Below are 25,418 nucleotides of genomic sequence, written 5' to 3' on the forward strand. Positions count from 1 at the left end.
GTTCTCTTAAAGACTTGCACCAGTCTGTTTACAGAGTTGGGTGTGTATTTTTTTCTCTTGTGCTCTAAAATAGTAATAGTTTTGTGAGAACAAAACTAGAGTAACTCCCAAGCAAGCTGCAGTGTCCCTCCAGTAAGCGGGGAGTGTTTGTGGCCTTCGGGGTTTGAAATAAAAACTCTTGCATGAAAGCGGCTCCAGCAGGACGGAAAGCTTTCCCCCACTGTTCCCTAGCAACCAGCTACAGGAGTGGCATTGTAATTCTGCAATTATTTCATGCAGCAGGCCATAGGACAAAGCAGCAGAGATGTAAAAGATTGATTATTGAATTCAATAAATATTTTAGATTCAGCTGGGGGAGTCTGAGGATTAATGCCTCTGTTCTTCAGGAAACGCAACTAATTGATGCTTCAACTGAACAGAATTGAATCCGAGCAGCGAGGAACCTGGGTTCTGTTCTCCCTTTGTGTTAAACTTTAGGATTTCATTAGCAGCTCTCCTCCAAGCTTTGGCTTCTTTTTGTGTCAAGTTAATTGGACAGCAGCAGAGGGAGGGAGGTGATGCGGGAGCCGAGCCTTTTGGGATCCTTTTGGCCACCAAGCGAGCGATTAGCCCCGGGAAGATTAAAGCACATCTCCATCCCACTTCATCCACCCCTGCCCTTTCTTCTTGTTTTTCCTTTGAGCTCTCATGAATCGATCTTTATATATGATGTTGCATAACTTTGCGATTATTGTGGCACACCTCTTTGAGGGCTTTGTCTGAAAGAGATGGGGCGGGTTTCATTTGGCCGGACATTTGGCGTTTTTCCCGGGAAAAAGACCCTCTAGGTTGCGGTTCGGTGGCGGAACAAAGAGATTCCTTTGTGTCCAGCATTGCTGTGTGTCCGGCGTTGAATCCTCACTGAGCTGCTGTTGTGGTTAGAGATTCTAAAATAAGACAAGATTTTAATTAAGATCATTAACCCTAATTACGCAGAGACAATTCCATTGTTTTGTTTTATTTATCATCATTTTTATTATTATTATTATTATTGTTGTTATTGTTATTATATAATATAAATTGAGATGGTTTAAATAACTAAACCATCTCAATTTTGCCTGTATTTAACAAACAGTTGAAGTAAAACTTTGTCATGTGTTGAATGTAAGAACAAATTATTTAGTAAACTTGAAAATTGATGCCCACTAAGTCTCTTACAAACATGTTTTTTTGATCATTCTGTCAATATAGCTAGTGTAATTATTGGATAAAACTGGAATTTTCCTGAACAATAACTAATTTTCTTTATTACATAGAACAAAAATACTTAAACATCTGGTCTTTGACATATAAATTGTATCTATAAAGTGCCACTTAGAGCATAATAATCCTCCCAAATAATCTTTTTAATCAACTGTATTCACACATAAATCCCTGGGTATTCAAAATGCTAAATATGAGGAGAATAAATTGGAGAATTGCTGGGTGGTGCTTTGTCATATTAATCATTTTTACCATAAATATGACAAAACAATATCGTAATAAAGTATTAGAAAGTATTTAGAAACTCATCAATCTTCTTTTCATACGTTGTGTTTTTTTCGTAAGCACCACACAAACACACAAAAACAAATACTGTTCTGAAAGTAAAAGGTACCTTTTATCAAAGAGGTCAACTTAAAACAAAAGTTATGTTAGTAGTGTGTTTGTACTGGTAAACAGCACACAAGAATTGCATTCAATCATGTGTTCAAATATTGATAGTTTTTCATACTCTTGATGGATTCACACTAGAAAATAATTCAAACTGCAAAAGTAGTAATCTCACTACATAGTCATTATTCAGATTTGTAAATGTTTAGTTAAATTGCAGTGGACCACCAACTATTCATAGAAATTTCTGGGTAAGACTCTAAACTATTCAAGGAAATAATTTGAGAACTTTAATTTTTTTTTTCTCAGCCCATTTGATGGTGAATCTGATACTTTGTCACCTTGTTTGGTTTGAAACTGTTGGTCTGTCAGAGCCAACCAGTGACTGACTCTGAACACAGTTGACACACCCATACACACTCCGCACCTCTGCAGATGTAGTTTGTATCCACCTGAGCCGGTTATGGTGTAGATACTATAAGGATCCATACAGAATCAGCATTTGCAGCCATTTTTTTCTGTGCACACCTTATCCAGCTTGTGGACACTAAGTGCCAGCACCTACTGCTTGTTGTGGTGTTTATGGTCAGTTCTGTACAGAGGCTGGCTTTGAACAGGCTGCGGTCAGTAACCATGGTAACAAAGTGTGCCAGCAGGCTGCTTGCTTGCTGTGTTTTGTTGCTGCATGTCTGCATTAGTGACAACAAAGAGCCTCTGCTGGGACCCAGGAGGACCCCAACTGTGACCAAACATCCCCCTCTTTGTTCCATGAGGCTTAGAGCTTCAGGTGTTTATAGATGGATTGTTCATTTTATGCTGCTTTAGCTCTTAATAAGTATAACACAGGCCTGAAGGTATCTGATTTTCACTGGTGTTAATGTTTTATTTGCTACTTTCAGGACAAACTTGGAATATGTTGCTTTGTTTTATATTGACTACACTTCACTGAGTCAGCAGTGATAATTAAATAGCTGTAGCAGCCTGCTTGCTGCAGGGATAATGGTAACAACTTGCCAGACAGAGGCAGTAAAGTTTGTCCTTTATCGTAGTTGAACTTGTCTTGTTACCTACAAGCACAGGAGTGGAGTATTTTGTTGTGGCAGTTTTTGCTGCAGCTTCAGAATATGTACTCAGTATGGAAGCTCTTGTACTGTTCCCCCTTTTATTCCGTTATACTGATTAATCTGTTATTTAACAAAATATTCTTTCAGGTTCTGGTTGTTCCATAAGTTCTGGACACAAGATGTTTAAACTTGTACCTCAACATTGTAGCTTGGAAGAATTGCTGTGAATTGTTATGTTCATCCATTTTTTCATATTTTTCCACACTAAAAACACAAATTAAATTTTTTTAGGACAAGGTTGTATTGATAGAGCTACAAAAACTTCTGCATAGTCCTCTTCGTCCACCGCTGACAGGGTCATCAGGCGGGGTCATAGAGAGTTGTCCGAGTGTTCAAGTGACCGTATCAATATGCAGAGTGTGATAGTTTGACACTATTCTACCAAGCGGGAGCAGTTCTCTGTGATGGTGCTTCTTCCAATTCTCTTCTGGCAGTCAGTCCTCTCTCCTGGCAGAGCAAAAGATAGTGGCTGTCTTTTCAGACTTTGGAGATAGATCAGTTTCACATGTAAATATTGGACAATCGCCAATCTTCCAAAATTAAGAAAATCTGTGGACCCCTTGTGAAAATTGTTACATTTTCAGATGATTTGCAATCTCAGCTCCTACCGCTTTGTTTTTAAGTATATTCCCTTAAAAATTTTCCCTTTTCAGAGGGGTACAAGGTTATGTCCTTCCCTTTGCCCCTTACAATTATAGAGCCATTAACGAACATTAAATGGAAATCAACTTTATACCGAGATGAAATTACACACTGGTAAACTCCAAGGTGAATCCATGCTGCACTTTAATATTTTTATTTGTAAAAAAAATATTTTAGGTGCTGCTGGTTCAGTAGAACAGTTTTGTTTTAAATTTACTGCACTTTAGACACATTTCCAAAGCTGATCGCAATACTGATCAAAATGGATGGGAAAAGTATTTTCCCCTGTGTACTGTTCAGATATGCTTCCTATCAAAACAGTTTGATCAATAGAGTACATCCACCTCTTATTATTATTTTTAAGACACATTTTCCAGACTTTCTATCAAACCGACTGTCCTGCTTTCCACCATTCATCTCATTTGCATCCCGCTGGAGACGGAGTTCATTATCGGTCTTGAGGGTTTTATCCTGGCGAGCAGCTCAAGTGGGCACCGCTAAGCTCATTCACATGCCTCCCTGGCTCCCGTTCCAACCAGTCGCCATGCCCACCGGCTGCTTAAGCTCAGTGGGGAGGAAACATCAGTTTCTGTCTGTGGCAGCATAGCTTTTCAGTTCACCAGACCTCCTCAGACCTCTACATTAGCATTCTGATAGGTGTAATTTATATCAGTCTGTAGCAGAAGCTGAAGTGGATGCTGTCTGGAAGCAAAAGGAGAGCTTCGTCTCTGACTTGAACACATCTAAACAGGTGGCAGAGGAATGTAAGTGTGTGTCTGTTGCCGCATTCAGCTTCCAGTCCTGGGAAAGAAAATGGTAAAGTCCACTCTGCTGTCTGAAACCGTTAACACCCGGTGATTAGTAAGACCAATAACTAGCTTTGAATTACTCCTGACAATTCCATTTAGATTTTAAAGTGTTGTAAAGTAAGAATATGATATGATAGTCCAAAAATGTTTGTCTTTTTGATCCCATATTTAGGAAGTCGTCAAGAATGTTTCTTTTTTTCCAAATCAACGCTGTAAAATTTTCTGAAATTAATTTGAAATTCTTTAAAATCTGAAAAGACCAAAAAACTCAGCTTAGTCCCAAAAATTTTGAATGTTTAATTCCACTTTAGGGATTTTAACCAGTATGTTTACATTACTTCACTATTTTTATCGGCAAACCCTCCACCTAAAATAGTAAAACAATTTCTGTAAAAACGGTACATAAAATGCAAAGGTATGAGAACATTATTTTTTACTAGGGAAGGAAGTGCGTCAATGGTTGACAACATGAGTTTTGATACATCATTATTATTATTATATGCGTCATCAGATTTAAACTAGACAAAAAACACCTTGATTCAAGGTCCTGAAGACAAAAAATGTCAACTAAAAAATTTGTTCTTAAAATGTGACCATATTTTTTTCACTTTGAGTTAATATTTTAAAACTATGTGTGTCTTATTCAGTATTAATTTCATTTGGGAATTTTAACCCCTCAAAGGTCCAGTAGGTCAGTCCTTACAAACCTCCATCAAAATATATTTGTTTTTAAACAGATAAACTTACAATTTCAGTAACAAGGGCTCCTAAAAGTTTGAAAAGTTTCTGCATTCTTTGAAGGGGCGTAAAGTAGTTCCATCTGAAGGATAAACATTAACAGTTAGTTGTCCAAACTGGAATCTAAACATAATGGAAGTTGTTAGTTTATGTTGAGATTAATGTGGAACTAAAATGCTTTTGGAATTAATCTAAAAAAAAGGAATAAACTCAATTTTAGTTGCTGGTGTGCTCAGACCAGTTTATTTGGTGAAAGCGGGTGCAGATAGTGGCTGCCGCCACCATATGACCTTGTTTTAGCATCCACCTGCTTTCTCACTCAGGCAAATGGATAAAAATACCGTGCAGATCCCACACTCTCTGTCAATATAGAGTCAAGGACAGCTGCCGGCCACTGTGTTAACACGCGGGAATGTACAAACAAAGGCGAGGGAATGCACACAGGCACACACTCCTGAGCACAAACAGAGGCTACGCAGTGGCACCCGGTGGAGCATCATACCGCCTCCCTGAGGTGCGTGATGGATGCTCTGCACATTTTGGAAGAAAATGCTGTCGCTGCGGTTTTGGCAGCTGTGAGGAGTGGAGGAGGTGGTCTTCCTCAGTCCCACTTGGCACAGACGTGGTGTTTTGTTTTAGCTGAGTAGACAATGTGAAGCAATATATTGTCATTAGCGGATACTGCATCATAGACAACATGACCTTCCAACCTTCAGCACTCGTCTGACTCCCAGTTGTCCGTTTACCTCGTTACTTTGCTCCAGGCTGTTTGTCTCCTCTCACTGCTGCTCCGTCCACCTCATTATTCACCAACGTTCACCTCGGGTTGCTGAGCGGACTAAGATGGAGATTCATTCTTTATTAGATTGGAGACAAAGACGAGGCTGACATTTGATTTTATACAAAGCTGCATTAAGCCAAAGGTGAAGACTGGGAAGAGGACACTGCAGGATGTGTCAGCATTCATGCTTGTTTCCAAAGAAAATCCTGTTATGTCTTTAAGACTTAAAGGAAGTTAGACCTGGGTGACCTTGTCCTTTAAGTCAGCCATAAGACTTGTTTATGGACTATAATAAAGCTCAAACATTAGGGAAAAAATTCTCAATACTTGAAAACACAAAATCTAAAAAATAATAAGCATATGCATGGATAAGATGCTTCCTGTTTGATAACTTTGGGTAAAAGTGCCTCACCATGATCTAGTTGCTTTTTATTTAAAATACAGAAGCAAAAGATATTCCTCATGCTGTTATAAATAATAAAGGAAACTGATTATTATATCTATGACATCTATTTATTGTTTTTGATTGTAATACATAGACTCCAATAAAAATGAAAGAATATAGTGTTCAATCCCCAAAATTAAACCTATATTTTATCAAAAATATTTCCAAATCTCTAAATTTGTCTTTTTTTGTAAATTTGGGAAGGAGGGTAGTAGCCTTCTTTCAGCCAGCTGACCAGTAGTGCACAGAAATTGGTGGTAGAGCAGGCGCTGTAAAACCTTACTGAATTTTACTGTGTAATGTGATGAAGAAATTGTTGAGGTCTATTTGGAAAAGCTTCATCTATAACCAGTAAATACTGTAAGTAGTGTCAATTCATAGAGGACTTTTGTATTGTAAGGCTGTTTGTTTTTTAGGCATGTGTTATATTTTAAAAAGGTATAAAATATTGCATTTCATTGTTCTGTTTTATGACAATTTACATAAACAGCCCCAATTTTCTTGATATTGTAGATCAGCCTTGAAACCGATCTTTTGCATGATCTTATCCTCCTCCACAAAGGTTTGAAAATCGGTCACTGTCTCCTTTTGCTCTGCCTTTTGCTGACTGACAGACCTGCCCACTGCATGTTCACGGTTAGCAATAGTCACTTTACTTCTGCCAGCTTAGTGACTTTTCAGACATAAAGTACCAGTACTTTAGGTCAGGCTTTTTAAAGATTGGTGATTGGCCAAATAATTCCAGTTGGTGCATCTTTTTTTAATAGTGCTGTTTATAAAGTGCGTTTTAGTTATTATTAGCATAGATATTGGCAAACCTAATATGCAAGCTATACATTTTTACATGGTGCACGCTTTGGTATTTGGTTTGTCTAATTAGTAAAAACAAATGAGGCAAATGTGAGATTAATTTGAAAAAAGTTGCGATTTTTCTTTTCATTTCTTATTTCTTGCTAGATTTAGCATCAGACTAAATCGGGACGAAGTTCGATGACTTAGTCCAATTGCAAGTCATTGAACTAACCATGGCTTGGCAGACAGAATAAATTGTCACTACAGATGAAAGTGGTAAAATGAAACTTTGTAATATTAGTTGACTGAAGTGGCTCTTGCCTGATTGGTCAGTGAATATTTTTTGGCATAGCATGCATTTGTGTAGCAGTCAGTAGAGTATTGAGGGATTTCTCAGTGACATATGAGGAATGCAAGCCTCACTCCGGGCTGATACATAAGACGGACGCTGAGATGTCCCGGTAACTGGATCCAGGAATGCCGGTGGCTCTCTCAGCGAGGGCGGGGAACCAGAATAGAAAGGCTACAGAGTAATCCACAGGACCTTTAACCGCTGTGGATCATTGTATTATGCTGGAATAATTTATTAACATTAACAGATTATAGGCATCATCTTTATGCCCATGTTTTTTTAAAATAAAAAAATCCACTCTCTTCTTAAATGAAGTGTTTTTAACATAAATAATAAACTCCTGTAGTATCTTGTTTGATTGCAACCCTGCTTTGGCCCTCAGTAAAGTTGAAAGAACAAGAGGATGGAGGGAAAAGCTGACCCTGCAGTGACAAACGAGCAGTTGTTGTAAAACTGGGTCGTTCCTGTTCTCAAGCGGAGACCGATTAATTTGTGCTTTTTGCAGATATTTTCTCAAACAGAACACAGGAAATTCTCTCTACAAAAGCAATGAGATTGGATTTGCCTCTCGGGACTGGAGGTTGGAATAATGGTCAATGGTGGGACATTTTAATGAGCTAATTTGAAGGAAAATGCAGTTTGTCTGCAGCTTGCTGTACTTTAAAAACTCCTGCAGCCTGATGATCTCAGTTTAATCCAGAGTTGCTTAATCTCAGGCACAAAGCGGTTCTTTCTTTCGGAATGTTTTGCCTACTGTCATCTTTTTCAGTTCTGCAGTCATTTTCTCAGAGCAAAAAGAAGCTTTGTTTCTGAAACAACGGGTTTTCTGGTTCTTGAATTAGTTGAGTTTCACTCTGAGAACTGACTGCTTTTCAGAGTGAAAACTCTTTCAAACACCCTCCTCTCATTTGCTGGGTGGTGCTATGGAGCTACTAATGATGTTGGTACCTTGTCTCTCCCTCTGTCTTTTGTTTTATTGTCTATTATGAATAATTTAAATAGAAATAAGACAACTCTTGTGATTTTGGTCCATTGTTCCCCACAAACTGTCTTTAAATCTTGAAGGTTGTGGTGGATTTCTATGCACTCTTGATCTTCAGTTCTTTCCTCAGGTTATGACTGACTGAGCGCTTCTACTGACTATTTTTGTTTCTTGAAATCAGCTGACAGTTTTCTTGGCTGAAAAATCCCCGCTGGTTTCATCTTCAAATTCTTAATGTTTCGGTACATTTCTCCTGGCGACCTTTCCTTCAGCTAAGTGAAATCTACAGTACGTACCATATGTTGAAAAACAGTCTGCCCATTATATTCCCACCTCTCTACTTGAAGCTATTTTTGATGTTTTTGTGGGCAATAATATTTAAAGAGTTGCATTTTGGCTGGACTTTTTTTCCTGAATTGAATTGTCTTCTCTACACCTTTACCAACAATTCTTAAACAAACTTCACCATGCTTCTCTTCAGCGGTGGAGTATTGCTCATAGATGCCATTCTTTTTGTCTTAATGGAACAAACGAAATCTGCTAATTCCAGATCATTCTGGTTCTAATTTATACTCAAATTTGGCAAGACGTTGTATTTTAGGTTTTCAAGCTCCAAGCCTTACTCCTCAAAATAAACACTTGAAATGAGTCACTATGATTAATCAGTGAATTTCAGTTTTTCTTTACAACTCTGCTTTCTTTTTTTCTGCATGCTCTCAGTACCTATTCTCCAAGCCATTCTATTTGTTTCACAACGTAGATTGATGATTTTTTTATTTTGCTGTGTTTGTTGACCATTTCAGTTGTTATTGACATGTGGAGTAGGTTTAATGTCATGTTTTAGCTTCACACGTTGAAAACTTTTCCTGCTGAATAAATAATAAAGAAAATAAATCAATGCAACTACAACCAATCAATTTTCATTGACTTTGTCCCAACTAACATGTTACAGAAAATATGGAGGAGCTCATAAGAGAACTTGCATTTAGTGAATAAATTCAAACAGACTGTTTGTCATGGAAATGTGATGATGAAAAATCTACAGTTTCTTCTGCAACACCATCGTAGGACTTGATAAATAAAACATCATAGCTCACAGTAATGCCACAAAATAGCTTCTTTCTGCTCAGAAACTTGCTGCACTTCTCCATGACCAAAAACCTGTGATAAACACACCATCAGACCAGAGATGTGACAAATGTGTTTTTCTTTTATCAATCTGTAAGAAAGTGACTAGAGAATATGGGAGTAGAGCTCTGCTCTAAGAAAAACACTGACATGTTACAGGTCAGGGTGAGTCAGACGTTTTGCAGCCCAGTTGGCCAGGATGTGATTGTGGTCACCTGTCTCGCTGTGGGGTTTAACACTGTAAGTACCAGAGAAGGGTCCTATTTTAACATTTCTACCTTTGGAGCCCAGAGACGGGTCGACTGACCTGAAGGATTTTAGCTAAAAAGCTAGCATCCTATAAGCAGTTTTGCATGATTTTCCACTCCTCCTTTCTGGCCTGACGGTCAATGGCCACGTTTACAATTGAAGAAGGGATGCTAATTTGAGCCATCAGAATCGTCAGTTTGGACTCAGGTCTTTTGACCCTCTTTCGGGACTTCAGGGGAGAGGTCGAAACCCTGGTACTCCCAGTGTTCCAGGATGTGATTGTGGTCACCTGTCTCGCTGTGGGGTTTAATACAGCCAGCTGGCTGTTAATGTTATCAGCAAAGAAGACATGGCCGTTGATTCACTCTGCTTGCTGACCCTGGGTGGCCAGCGGCACGCTAACACAATCAGTCATGTCTGATTTTTATCGGTTGGCCATTAATTTGTCATGCAAACTTAATCGTAAATTGCAAACATAGAACCTGTACATGCAATTTGCTGACCCATTCGGTAATATACTCCATGTGTATATGCTGTTCTGCAAGTGGGTTCAAATATCAGAACTCAACTCGTATAAATAGCCTTTATATTTTTTTTTACATAAAAAAAACAAGTACCGGTAGCTTTTCTTTCAGATTCAATATACATATGCTGTGTCCCTGCAGATCCGTCTGATACGATCCAAAACGTCCTTCCCTTCCCTACCTGGGTCTTTAATCTCTCCCACAGTCTCCCATTGTCTCTGAAACGCTCCAGCCCCTTTCCCTTTGATGCTTGTCTGAAGCTGCTGATGGATGGACACAGAGCTCTGCTATCTGCTCTCAGCCAGAAGCCAAATGAATAAATGCATTGACCATTTGTGCTGCGGTGAAAAGGGGTTCGACCTGAGAAAATCCCACTATCTGGCACACAGACTCTGTGGCGTTAGGCGATAAGTTGAGCTGTTGTTGGGCCTGACCCAGAGCTGTTAAATTAATGAATACAAATAGTGGCGTGACATTGAGTGCTGCGTTAAGATTTAGGTTCCTCTGCTTTTTTGTTTTTTACAATGTGACAGTAGTGCTGAAAAGGCATGTTTATTGATTTAAACAATCAGCCAGTTAGTGTGTAAAGGGTTCTTCTTTCTTTTGTCATGCCATACTTGACGTTTGTTTGTTGCATGCTTTTTCTTTTTTTCCTCCTTATTCTCTTCCTTCTTTGATTTTCTAATTTTTCATTTCTTTTTTCTCCTTTCAGTTTTTTTGTAACTATAATAATTAATATCTATTAGTAGGAGAATACTTTATCTTAATCTGTCCAGGAGCCTCAACCTGTCTCAATTTATGACTCAATTGATCCAAATGGGAATGGGAAGAACCAAAACAGAAGAGAAAAAATAGTAATAAAAGATTTAGGAAGTATTACACTTAAATAAATATTTTCAATGTTTGATCAATTTCATGACAGCTTTATTATTTACTAACAAACTACAAATACTCTCTAGGTACAAAAAACATGAACTGATATGCTACGGTTTTGATAACATTAGGAAAAAATGGTTAGTTCATGCCAACATAAAGGAAGTAGTAAGGGACAAAAAAGGATCTTTGGCGTTTATGCATCAGTAATAGTAGCCATAATGTTAGTTGGTACCAGATACTTACCTTAAGGTGTTTTTTCCTCCCGTCTGACAAGAAGTCAAACTTAGCTTTCCTGTTTTGTTTCATTTGCCTGTTAAGACTAAACTTACTGCTTCCTGATAAATCCACAATCACTTCCTTGACTTCCTGTTCTCTGCTGAGTGCTTTGCCACCCAATCGGCTGGCAGTAGGTCAGACCACTCTGGGCGGGGGGCCCAACATAAGGGGTAGGAAACTGAGGATGGCCTGCTCCCTGTGTTTGCAGGCCCCAAACAGGGCATACAAGGCCTGCCATTGTTTAATTTCTGTCCTGGACAGGAAATGCCTTTACTTGTCTGGCTGCATTGCTCTCCTGTCATCTGCCTTTACAAAGGAAGGTGTAAGATTCAGTTGCATCAAGGAAATCACTGTTTGCAGAGGTCCGGTTCCCAGTGTGTCAGTGCTACGTCAGGACTGAGACCACTTTAAAAAAAACCTTTGGGTTTTTCCTAGATCAGCGTCTGGGTATGTTTCTCCTCCTGTGAGGGCCACCTGTGTTCCTACAAGGATTAGTTTATCGGCAGAATGGAGAAGGATTAGATTGTTGTTACTGGTATAGACTGGGACTTGCTTTTTTTCTCCATAAAAGACAAAGAGCAGAAATGTAGCTGAAAAGACCTTTCATCAGCGCAGCACTCTTTCTTCTTCTTGATCTTGCTTTCAAACATCTAACATGGGCATCAGACTGCCTCCTCCATTGGTCCTAATTAAACCTGAAAGAAATATAGCTTTTAAAACAGCTGAAGCCTCTTAATTTTGAATAAACTTCTCAGAAAATTATTTAAATGATTTTTTTCCTACAACTTTCATCTTTTTTCTCCATGTAATTTCTGGTTCAGTTTGCCCTGTATGCAGGAGGAGACGGGTATTAAAGAGACCGGAAAATGTAAGGTCAGGGGAGAGGAAAACATGGGGTCCTTTACGTTCTTTCCATACAGTCAGTCTAAAATATTTGTGAGTGAAGCCACAATTGATGGTTCTGCATATTTCTCTGTGTGAGGCAGCACCTCAGTGGTGCTGCTTCATTCAATGTGATGTCAATCTGGAGGTGGAAACAGGCCTGCAAACACTGCCACCTGTAGGTTTCTCTCTGCTAGTGCGTAAGAAGGTTAACTTAAATCCCTGCCATCTTAGGAAACACTCATCTCCTTACATTAAGTTATTTATACTCGCTCATTGTTTTTAGATGTTTAGTCACTGGTTTCTGAAAGAGCTTAAAAAAAATCTGTGCAAAATCTGTTGGTTTCTATATGAGTGTGTTTTTAAATCACAGCAAAGAAGGAAACTAATATGCAGCTAAATTCCTGGCTGATGGTTCTTGTGGTTAGCCGACAAGAAGAAGAAGACGTGGTTCTGTTGCAGTTATATGGTTCTGGCTTTAGAGCACTGGGCCACCAAGCTGCCTCATAGTCGGTGGTTAATATAAAAAAAATAATCAAAACAATGTAGACATAATGGTAGGAAAGATTCTAACAAACACTCCAGACTTTCCACATAGATTATATTTTTTCTTGTAAAAAGATTTTAATGTTCTAAAGAGAGCAGCCTCTTAAACTATTGCTTTTTAAATTAAAAACTAATCAATGACGTGTTTTCTTTCTTAGCCTCACAAACAATAAAAGAGCAAATAAACAAAAAAAACATTTTATATTTCCAGCTTTTGTTTTTTATTGTGAAACTTTGGCTTTGTAGTTTTCAAAGGTCAAGAAAACAAAACAATTGTCTTTAAATACATTTTCTTGATCTGAAAACATCTGAAAATCATGCATCACAGATTTGAATTCATAATAATTAGACATTTTTTAAAAGATGGAGTATTGTTTGAACGTATAAGCAGCAAACATTGACAAAATGGCCATGCTGCTTTTAAATTCAGTGGTTTATACCGCTGTTCTTTTATCGTCCAGTAGGTGGCAGTAGTTGTCTTAAAATAACCCCTGCTGATCCTCTGACAGTAGCTGCTATTCAGGACTTTTGAACATTGAAATCTTGTTCCTGGGGGGTTGGGATATCACTGTGTGAGAAACCATCTCCATGGCAACGCTAACCTCTATGTGCATCCAAATTGACCTGTATTTTTACAAGAATTTTTATACTTTACAACATTTTAATGTTATTGCATAATTAATCTGTGTGACTATTATTTGTTGTTAAATCAAAGGTAGAATCAGGCATGGGATGACATTCTCACAATATAACTGAAAATAAAGCTTTCAAACTAAAATGAGTATGATACAATCATTTAAAAAATGGTAACATTTTGCTTTAATGTTGCCATTTAACAACATTAAAACAAAATGTTTTTATGTTATTAAAACATTAAGTCTAGTGTGGCAACATTAATATAACCTTGATTGTTACAGTTATAATTGTTATTTGTAAGGCTTATTTATTGTTTTCTGGAGACAGTACGTTTAGAAGGACTCTCTTAGGTGATCCTTACAGATGTTGTTGCCTTCGTCATTGTTACATTTAATGGAATTTTCTATTTTTGTTTTTCTTGTTTTGGTTTTAGTTTTTTCACCTTTGTTTTCCTCTAGAACATTTTTTATTTAGTTATATTTTTCATTTTTTCTCCTGTCATTCTTTGTATCTTTATTAATAACTTCATTCCATGTACAATCACATGTCACCACATGTGATGCTGTGAACAAGTGAGTTCACAGCGTGATGGAGGGCTGTTTGTTTACGTAGCCAGGGCTCTGTTAAGCTAACAGAGCCCCGGTGTGTGGCACAGAGGTCAGTGAAAATTGTAGGATCTCTTTCAGCCACCTGACCTGCAGTGTGCTGCAGCAGTATGTCATTAATAGGATCTCATTAATAGTTGTAACAGTATATAAAAAGAAATCCATTAAAGAATAATATAAATTTAAAAAAAAAAGAAACTAATAAGTGAATAAGATTGGGCATAAAATAGAAAATAGATTCTAAATCAATCATGTTGAGAATGAGAAATAGTAATTTATATTACACTTTATAATATAAGTTGGGAAAAGTCCTTATTTTTATATTTTTCTGGATGCAATATTTGATGCATAAATTACTTTATCAAATCATTTATTTATTTCTATTTATTGCTAATTTTAGCAGGATTTGTCCTCCATATCTCACCCCATGCCTAGTTGCACGGGGTGATGATTCATTTCCTTCAACAACAAAAGATCAAAGTGGCTGCTAGCAATACTTATTCATTTGAGAGATTAAAAAGTAACCATCTTCTGAAGCTTTTCCTCACTAGTTTTGATTTGAAGGTAGACAATAACCTGGATTTGAGCTATTTTGGTCACACTTTACACTGTCTGCAGTTTCCAGGTCAAAAGTTTTCTTCTTTTATCTTTCTAAAAAGTGATTGTCTTTCAGTTCTTCTGTCTTTTTTATCCATTCTGTTTTCCATGAAGGAATACAACATTGACAGTCCTCTCACACACAGCATAAACTCTGACAGTTGTCTCCATGCCACAAAATGTTCAATAATTCCAGGATTGTTGTTGTGAGACACTTAACCCAGAGACAAACTGTGCGTTCACTGTGGCTTGATGAGGACGTCTGGCCGGCTCTCAGGACAAGCTCTCTGTTGTCCTGCCGCTCTGCTGTCGCCACATCTACCTCCAGTTTTCTGCCTACAAAGGCCTCCCAGTAGCTTCCACCAGTCGTGCAGCTCCAGCCCAGACTCGGGTCCTGGAGGTCTGTGGCCCAGTGTGCAGCAGCAGACAGTGGGGTGGCTGTGCTGTCTGCCAGCTCTGGGAGAGGGCCACTTTGTTTCACCTCAGAGTTGGACAGCGGCCAGACCATCCCGGAGTTACTCACTGGGTCACTTGATGAAGTAATTGAATAGAGTTTATAGTTGAGCCGTGGATCTTTTTTTTTTTATTTCTTCCCCTCTCTGCTGCTGCTTTATTGCCGTCTATTCCAATGTTCAGACTCACAAGTCAATGAAGCCGTGCTTGTTAAGAGTTTTCCGTCACCCGACAGTCGGTTTATGTTCTGCAGCATGAACTAGCAGCATTATAGTTGTTGAAGCGAAAACATAATTATAATTCACCAATGCTCAAATGCATCAATTTGTTGTGACACCATTTAACAAGAATAATGTTAATAATCATAGATGAGATTTATTGAGGAATAATTTCAGCTCAGGGATGCCAGAAAATTATTTCTCAAACTATTAATGATTTAATCAGTTATAATAATGAATAATTTAAACAAGAACATATAAACAGAGCTTCAACAAATGATTTATTAACTTTTTACAGCTCTTGTGATTAAGTTGGCACGGGTCTATGTCCGACTGACCTTCTGCTCCTCTTCCTCAGGACCTGGAAATCGTTTACTCATATCTCCATGGGATGGAGGCTCTGTCCAACCTGCGGGAGCACCAGCTTAGGCAAGTGTCTGCACCGAACATAGATATTCTGATACAAACAGTTCTATTGGTATATATCTAGGATGGAAAACTTGCTGAGAAAGGACTGAAAACAAGGTCTTTTTATTCTCTAAGGTCTCTAAAGACTCGGTACCCGGAATATTTTAATATAAATTTTACAAAAGATAAAAATAAAACTGAATAGAAGTCTGAGACCCTTAAAATCACATTTTATTGCTTGTGGCTGATATTTGACAATATTCTCATTATTTTTAGTCAATCTTTTCCCACATTAACCTCATGACTCTTCTTCCTGACTCCTATCTTTTTGTTTAGTCAATCTGCTTTCGATTGTTTACCCTCTTCCAGCTTTAATTAACATAATTTTACATTTTATTTTCAAGGTTAAAAAAGTCTGTCAGTTTCAAGTAGAGCTGCCCAAAGAACAAAAAAATATCTAATCTACATATGTATATAATGGAAATAATTAATATCTAATTAATTAATATCTAATTTATATATATATATATAAAATGGAAATCTGTATCCACATTTCAAAGCCTGATGATCTGCACTATACCATGTTCTTTATTTTCATTTTTTGCTACATCTGTATTTTATTAAATTGGATGTTCTAAACTTGTTCAGTAAAATTTCTTCTAGTTGTTGGTCTGCATCCACTTTCATTCAAACCTATTTGATGTGTGAAAATTGCAGATTTTTTTTTTTCTCTACATCGGCTTCCCTGCCTATTTTGCCTCGCTCTCCAAACCGTGTGTGTTAGAGGTCTGTTCCCACCCTGGCCTGTGTGCACACACAGAGATTATATGGAGTAGGGAACAATGTTTCAGCGTGCGACTCGTGAGCGAGAACATTCCAGCGCCTGAGCCTTCAGAGGCCTCCCGCCCAGCAGTAACCCGCCTTGGTCCTGCCTGTTCGGATCCCCAGGAATGTCCTCATAGTCCCACACACCAGCCCACCACTTCTGCCAACCTCCAGACATCCCACTAACTATGGGATTATGTAAAGTCCTTTTTCTCAACGTTTTTCCTTGCAAGGAATGTGTTGTTTTTCTCTTGTGGTTCTTTCACAGCTACTTTTTCCAACAGTTTTTTTTAGTTTGTTTTGAATATTGTGCAACTAGATTTCCTGCTGTAGTTGATTTCACTACAGTTCTCTGACACAAGTATTTCTAAACATATGGGGAAAAGTTCTTTATGGCTTTTTAAATGTTTATGTAGCTGAACCATGAGATTCAAAAACGAGACCTGCTGCTTGTCAAATGCACATGGCTGTTAACATGGTGCCACTTGGAGCAGAAAGTAGTGCATGCTAGGTCAGTTGTCTAATCTTGTTTATTTGAACTAGATAAAAGTTTTCTATTCTCTAGATTAATCAGTGCCAAATCTTGGCTTTAAGCTTCAGGGTTGACTCGTCTAATCTAAAAGTAAACATTTCACGGTTGCTTTTCTTTAAGAAAGTCTCAGACGCTCAAGCTGCCACCCTGTAAATGGTTAATGGCAGGATGAATGAAGTATAGATTTGCTGCACATCATTTTGGTGTCACAAAGGCAATGGGAGACCTGTTAGGATGAATGACATGTAACATTAGCAGATAATGATGATTATTGGAACGTCTTGTACCTTGTCAGTTGTTGTGATGTGCAAACTTGGTAGTAAGGTATTGTTTCTTCATCTGTAAGCTGCTGACTGGCATCTCAAAAGGTCAAATAATACCTAGAAACTTGAGCAGCCAGAACAGTTTCTGTGACGCTTATTAAAACCTCAACAGACACGAAATGGAAGGACTACTAAAATCACATTAGCAGCATTTAATTAAATCTCCCGTTTGTTGCTCATCCCTGTACTCAGTGCAGCGGATTTAACTCATCATGCAGGGCCAGTCCAAGGCTGTATGAGGCCTTGAGCAGAATTTGACGTAGGGGCTCCTTTTGTTGCTAAAAACATCAGCACCTCTAACAGCTTTTGTGTTAGATTTAGTGAAGTCTGGGAGAAGGGAGTAGTTTAATTGGCCAACCTAAAAACAGTTATATCTGCAGTTTACTAATTTGTATTTGTGAACAAACAGAGCTCATACTCAAAGATTAAACTAACGGCACCAGATTGTTGTCATGGTAACAAAACATGTTACCATAACAACTATGGTACTACTAATTATGAATATTGTTCTTTGAACTTTTACAAAGTAAACTTGCCAGCTCCTTAAAATCTTACATTTAAATGTTAAACAATTTAAAATATTTTAATTTATGCATGCTGAAACCATTAAATCAAATTCAGCAGGATTGATAATTCCAATGAACAAATGTTACATTTATGTATCTGTGGTCTGTGTTAAAATATTAGCATTTATGTGGCCCCTATGGAGCTGCTGACTTAATTTGAATTAAACAGAAGTGCAAATAATTGGTACTCATTTTAATTGTATTTTTTGATTTGTTGTTTTTAAGACCTTGGGTTTAAATAGCGTTTCACTGGCAATGTTTTCCCGTAACATGTAATTACCCAGTAATATTTTAACTTTTTCTGTTTACTTAACATCTTTTAATACAAAAACATGGTGGACCTCCTCGGTGCCCGACCACCGGGCTTAGCCAGTTTTCTGGGGGAAAGCCTGCTTCTCAATCCATTTTTGTTCACTTGTTTTTAAAGAGATGCCTTTTCTTTTCTATGCATGTAAAATCAATATTTACCTCAGCTTAAGCTTCTACGTAATTGTTTTTAATGCTTGTAATAAATATGATATTACTGCAGGTCACTGATGTCCTTCTTGCTCTGTTTCCACAGAATAATGTGCGAGACGGTGCGATACGAGAGACACGAGGCCAACGAAGTGCTCTACTAGTAAGTCCTACACCGTGTGCATTCATGAATGCAGCAAGTAACAGATTTAAAACAGGCTCTGACCCCAGCAATAACTGGATGTTATTGATGAACTGAAACAGGCTGGCTGCACACAGCAGAGCAAACGAAACGTTGTAGGCAAATGAAAACAAATGTCTAAAGTGCAGACGGAGTTAAGGCAATCCCCTGTAGAACGTTGGTGAGTCAACACTGTTTCAGGGCATCTGAGCACCGCTAAGAAGAGAAAAATATCTTTTACAGCAAAGGTAGAAAGTTAGCCGGTCACAGCTTCACATTTCCTCCTTTAATATATAATTTGTGGTTTAATTGAATCAGGGAGGTGTATTGAAAGCTTCTGGATGTGTTAGATCAGTTTCCAAAGCTGCCACTGCTGCGGTTCATAGAATCAACACTTAGTGTTTGACTGCTGTCACATGGTGACAACTTCCTAACACCCATGGTGAGAATGAAGTCTGTTAATTAACTCTAAGCTTTTCCACAGGCTTTAAGGAGTTCAGTGTCCGTTATTTTTTCTTCCTTCACATTCCTCGTATGTGTTGTAGGAGATAATGAAGAAGACCCTACACCTTCCTAGAAGTCCTCCAGGTGCTTTAGCAGCTGAGCAAACAAAAGGTCTACAGATTAAGTAGTGGTTGAATAATGGATTCAAGTTTGAGATGATTCTCTCTGGAACCACACACTGTGCCATGAAAAACTAGAAAACCATTTCTAGTTTTTGTATATGTTGTTTACAATAAGTTATACATTTTTGTAATCTTTAAAAGTAGCTTTGATCAACAATCCTCCTAATCTACTGAAGGAAATAAGCCATAAAGCAACCAAAAATGTTTTTTAATAAGCATTTTCAGAGCAATTAGAGAAATATACTCAAAGACCACTTTTAACCACACTGAGAAACTAACAATCTGAAAATAAAAAACATAGAAACAAGAAATTAAGTTAAAACCTCCACACAATCTATAGAGTGGTGTTCTCTTCTAATTGATTGAGTTATTTTAGTCCTCTGTGTTGCTGGATGTTTCCCATCAGAGTTGTAAACATTATTGGTGGACTGATAAATCAGCTCTGATTTTCTTAATTTTGGAAGATCGGCGATACGATGATACTTAAATACAACACCGATCTTTTCTACCTTCACAAAGGTCTGAAAATCTTTGCTGTAATAAACCAGGGTCTTTTTTCGGTCCGTAAATCTGGAACAACAAGGATTTTTATTCAGGGATCTTCCATGTATGGAAAAGTTCAAAACAATAACCAGACTGTATCCCTTTTCCCATGGAAGCTGTATTCATCCATGCAGCTCATCTTTCTTTCTGTCCATCTATCCAAGCATCAGTTCATCATCCATGATGTAAATTTAAAATAGGAGATGCATGTTCTTCAGGTTTCCAAGCATACTATTTTCATTTAACCAGATAGAAACCTGGTTCTCTGAGGTCAGTAAAGCTTTCCTAATGTGTGAAATATTCAGAAAGTAGTTGAGGATTATAACCAGGCAGTCTGTGAGCCTTGTAGCTGACTTCTCATAGAAACAGTGATGTAGCATCTCCACTCTGTTAGATCTGTGAACTAAAAACCTTCTCAGAAGCACAGCAGGTTATTTCTCTCTTCCTCATTACATGTTTCTAAGCCTGTAGCCATTTTCTTTCCAATGACTTTGGCACAGCTGTTCTATTGCATGTCTGTTTGCATTTATTAACCTATAAAAATCGTGCAGCGCGCTCCCTGATAAAAGCAAGGGTAATAAACAGCAGAGGTTCAGATTGAGTTTTGTCATGTGCGGGAACTCAATCAGACCTTTCCTCTGGATCAAACAAACCTTTAACTGCCCGTTATCATGTCTTTATCTATTTAGAACAGTAGCAGCAATATGCTGTGGAATGAGGGCTGTAAAAGCCAATGAGGGAGGAGGGCTGTTAAGGTAATCATATGGCTGAAGCAGTTTGACAAAAAAGAAATGCTTTAGGAGTTTGTTGTCAGTTAGACGAGGATTTCTCCTTCAACCATCCGATTTTTATGTTAGGCTAAACCTGGACTCTTCAGTTTTTCTCTCCTACAGAGAAATTTTCCAGAAGTTAGTCAATGAAGCGCTCACTTCTAAGATCATTGACTATCTGTGGCTGTCGGCGGTCCTGGAGTAATGATGGGAAGATGAAGACAGTAGTTCTAAAAACAGTTCTCATATTTACTGCCTGAGGAGCTCCCTGGAGTGCTGACACTATATATATGCACAGATATGAGCAATCTCATTTAATATCTTCTGAAAACATGACATCCCATAAAAAGCAGAACCTCCCAGGGTTTACGGTCGTAACATTATTGTGCTCAACCATCTTCACGCGGCGACGTCAATGTTTTCAACGGTGGGAACATTTTTCTGTCTTCTAGAAATGCCTATAACTACGAATATTTGACTCATGTGTTGCCCTGATCAAATTAAGCTGTTTACATTTATGCAGCAGAAAGTACAAATAAAAAATATATATATTGAAAATTTGTATGTGGTAACAAATTTCTTTTATTAGTCATTAATCCTATATATCATTGCTAGTAGCACTGTAAGGTAAAATATGAATGAAACCATAAATAATAAAGACAGGGAATTCAGTTTTTCTGTGGTTTGAAATGACCAGTTGAGAGGTGGGTCTCTTTTCAGAGGAAACCTTTAGAAAGGATCTCACAGGTTCTTGTACATCCTGAGGTGTTTTGCACTGGGCCCTTAATCAAAGGCATAGGCTGCAAAGCAAAGGCAGCTCTGGCATGCTGCATGATGGTAGAGGTCGTGTCTGTCTATAGGCATATACGTAGTTAAACAGCTATCAGTAAGTGCATTTGACCAACATGTGTCAAAACATTGAGTTTTATTGGTTGAGACACAATCCTAATTCAGGTAATGACATGCACAGGATCTTTGGACTTTTTTCCTCTATGCACACGCTTTGATGGTTCTGAAAGAGAGCCCAGTTCACCACTGTCGCTTCAGTGCCATTTCTGCAGGAAAAGGACAAGGACAAAAATGCAGCATGGGGGAGTTATCACCCACATGATAACAACACAAAGACTGAGAAACCACTGTCAAGGTTTCAAGAAGTGTGCAACATTTAAAACATGTGGATTCTTCCATAATGATCTTCGTACTGAACTCCGTTCCAGACATTTCCATTGACATCTCAATTATCTCCAGAAGACATGTCAGCCTCCGCTTGTGTGACTATGCCAAAAATGAGCTCAAGATTTCTTTTTTTTTCTTTTTTTCTTCTTAAAACAATATCTGATTATTTGGCACACAGATCAACAAAACCTCCAAGAAACCATGGCCACACAAAAGTTCTTAGTTCCACCTCTGGCATTCCTCAGAAATTTTAGAATTTCTTTAATCTATTCAGAATTATCCGTAAAACATCTGCATGCAGTGAAAAATAGATTTTATCCCCTCCTCTGAGCTTCTCGTTATATTCTTGAGTTATAGTTCTTAAAGTGGAAAATGATTCTGGTTCATAAAAATTTATGTTGGCTTTTACAAGCTTTCCAAAAAGTAGAGATCTGAAATTGTCCATAAAACATTTCAAATCTCTGACCAGTTGGTTGAACATTGTTTTGTGAAAATGTGAGCTGGTTTCTGTGAACTGGAGTAGACGTCACCACATGTTGGACATTACATCAGCGTTGGGTAACAAACTGCTGATGGTGCGTATATCACAAACAGCTGATCCCAAGTTAATAAATCACGATGACAACCAGTGATTTCCTCTTAGGTCATAAGACTAACAAGAAAAAGAACAGAATTCTGAAAGATTATTCAGGCTTTTTTCCCCTCAGTAAATGAAATTGTCACTGAAAACTAAATTTATTGAGTTTATCTTTTATATATATATATATATATATATATATATATATATATATATATATATATATATATATATATATATATAATAAATGTGTTTAATTTAACAGAGATGTTATGATCTGAAAACATCTTTGTCAAAAAAAGGGGGGTAAATAATGTTTCACAGCACTGTACATTTTTCCAGACTGACATTTCCTACGTTTGTGAGGCTCACAGAGCAGCTCTGAAGCTCTTTGTAGGGAAAAGCAACCTCATTAAAATCTCTTCACATTTTGGTAGCTAACCAACATTCAGCACAGACGGAACAGGTTTGGGTAAGGAGGAAATATTTGATTCTGTTCTGCGAAATCCCACTAAGGTAACAATGTCTCTCACCCCGACACTCGAGCTGTTTTTGGTTCTGTTTATTGTAGAAAAATTGTTGGCTTTATTTCGTAACATTACACACATATTGTGGTTTTGAGTCTCTGGAGAATTTTATGGTGAAAGCAGCCGTACAATAACATCTTAATGGTTACCGCTGCCGTTTTATTTTCAGCTGAGAGAAACCACCATTGTGTCGCAACTCCTCATTCTGTGTAACCTTGTGTTGTTTTTCGTGGACATTTCTTACATCTTTGTTTGGCCGTTGGGGAATTCATTGTAGTATGAACTGCTTCACATATAAGGAAATCATAATTGTCATGTTAAAATACTTAAAATCCAACAGCTGATTTTATTTAAATTATTTTATTAAACATCATTTGTATTAAGATTAATTATTGATTTTGAACCCATATGAAAACAGAAATTCTCCATGATTTTTTTATATTCTAGATGGAAATGTTTCATGTTTGTTTATATCCTGTCAGGTTCCTGCAAGGATTGAATAAATATTAAATTTTAATTTTAATTTCTTAGATTTTTATGTATTTATAGTCCTATTCATCTTAGTCTAATTTTATCCTTTCCATTCTAATAAAGAGCAAACTTTATATAAATTAAGAATTTAATCTGTAAATCAGTTCGGAGTTGATTAGATCAGGAGTCTATGTAAGACAGACATCTTCAAAGACTTTGTATGAACTTGTGGAAGTATAAATCTACTTTTGACTTCATGTCTACTTTGATAATAATGTACATTAATACTAAAAAAAACTCTTTTTAGAATGCAGAATATTGGACTGTTTTGAACATATTTCTTATGAGTAACTTCTAACAGATAAAAAGCTCATGATTTGGAATAACCTTTTAAGTATCCATATAACAAAGATAAAAAATGTTTGAATTAGCAAAATTTTTTAAAGAAGACCCATTTTTTTAAAGCTGATGTTGGAGTTGGAGCTCAAACCAGAAAAATCCAGTTGAGCCCTGCCAGAAGGGAAGTGGTTATCATGCTGAAGTCTGAGGAGTACAGTGTTATGAACTTCTGAACTTGGATTGTACTAATCATTGATTATCATAAAGGGAGCTTAATTGTTGCTTCATGTTTCATGAGTCAAAGCTCATTTTCCAAAACTCTACATAGTGGAAGGGTTCTGTCTTCAAGGTTTCACCTCTCCACCTCCTTGGCTCACAGACAAGCAGACTCCCTGTTGTTCCAGGCCTCCCTGTGGGCTTTTACAGTGTGAGCGTTTGACTATTGCTTCCTGTACGGATGACCCAGATCAGTCAAAGCGTCCCAGAACATCCTATTCTTCTTTCTGCGTCTTTTTTGTTGTGGTGCGCTCTCCTCCTCCTGTTAGGCGCTTCCTTCGTTTTGTGCTTGCTGATTAATAATTGAAGGTTTTGTTTGTGCTCATCCCAATGCAGAGAGGGATCATGAAAGTATGGAGCGACTATGTGGGAGAGCAGGAAGAGACAGTGGAAAGTGGAGCATGGTTCCTTTTGAAATAAATGAGAAATTTTACACTCTGTCAGGAGAAAGTGTGGAGAGGAGGAGGAAGAGTTGATTAAAAAAAAGAACAAGTCAGCAGCACAGAGGTGTTGGGTGTAAATGTATGCTCTTGTGTAGGAGCAGGTGTATAATCGGTTCACCCATCCTTTACTTTTCTGTAACCACAAACCAGTGTCACAAAAGTCCAATTTAGCCCTTAAATCGGACTTTTTGTCGGTCTCATGACTGTCATGACATGCTAATAGCTAAATATCTGGGCAGCAGAGATGACCTTCAACATGTTGTTGACAGGCTATGCTAATCCACCTCATTTGCTTTTGTCACTCCTTTTTAAATCTCTGTCTGGCTGTACGGTTAGAAAGCAATCCCTGAAGATAACTGGAATCGTCAGTTTGGAACGGGTCTGTAATTTCTATGTTTAGCTTCTGGGTTCACCTCACATTACCGGTTAAAAACTCAGGATTACGCATCATACTAATGTTTCCTTCTCTGAATTTCTGATTCAAATGCCTTATAGCACATATATTGACAGTGGCCACAATGGAGCTCCGTTTTAAAAAATCCTGCTGTCCGTTCGGGGAAAAGCTGGCTTTTTCCGGTAGTAATATGTAAAACTCAACTTTTTTGAGATTCTAAAAGAGACAAAGGCCCAATTTCAAGGCATTAAATTACAAAGTTAAATTTTTTTGGTCATATTTGATATATATATATACAGCATTTTTATAACAACAGAAGATAAAATAGTTACTTTATTGTGCTATGAAATGATACTCTGTGGCTGGAAAACACATAATATTGCTCCTTTAAGGGAAAAAAGACAAGTTAAAAGCATAACTCATCCTCGTGGGTTATCCGCAGTTCTGCTACAATAAACAACCGACTCGTTAAAATCCTGTAAATGGTGCCAAAGGTAAAAGGTGGTGAGACTATTACTCTATTTTTGTGGAATTACTTATGGATGATGGAATTGATCTACTGATTTCTAAATTGATCTATTAATTTCTAACCTGACACTCAGAACTTATTTAAAGTTACTCTAGCAAAGTCAGATTGAGTTTTTCAGCTTTTACTATTCCATATTGCCACAAGAAAAACGTGTAGCAATGTTTTTGTT

The 25,418-nt window shown here is 37.6% G+C and overlaps 1 protein-coding gene across 8 annotated transcripts in view; it reads left to right on the forward strand.

Moving 5' to 3' along the window:
• The window catches only part of rapgef2b (Rap guanine nucleotide exchange factor 2b), a 104,158-nt gene that overhangs the window by 16,667 nt on the left and 62,073 nt on the right, over positions 1-25,418 (forward strand). For all 8 annotated transcript variants that reach the window (XM_032555724.1, XM_032555727.1, XM_032555729.1 and 5 more), the window contains exons 2-3: positions 15,646-15,716; positions 18,504-18,560. In XM_032555724.1, the coding sequence (XP_032411615.1) occupies positions 15,646-15,716; positions 18,504-18,560 (128 nt within the window). The remainder of the gene's footprint in view (positions 1-15,645; positions 15,717-18,503; positions 18,561-25,418) is intronic.

This window comes from Xiphophorus hellerii, chromosome 23 (genome assembly GCF_003331165.1).
Source record: "Xiphophorus hellerii strain 12219 chromosome 23, Xiphophorus_hellerii-4.1, whole genome shotgun sequence".
Classification (NCBI taxonomy): domain Eukaryota; kingdom Metazoa; phylum Chordata; class Actinopteri; order Cyprinodontiformes; family Poeciliidae; genus Xiphophorus; species Xiphophorus hellerii.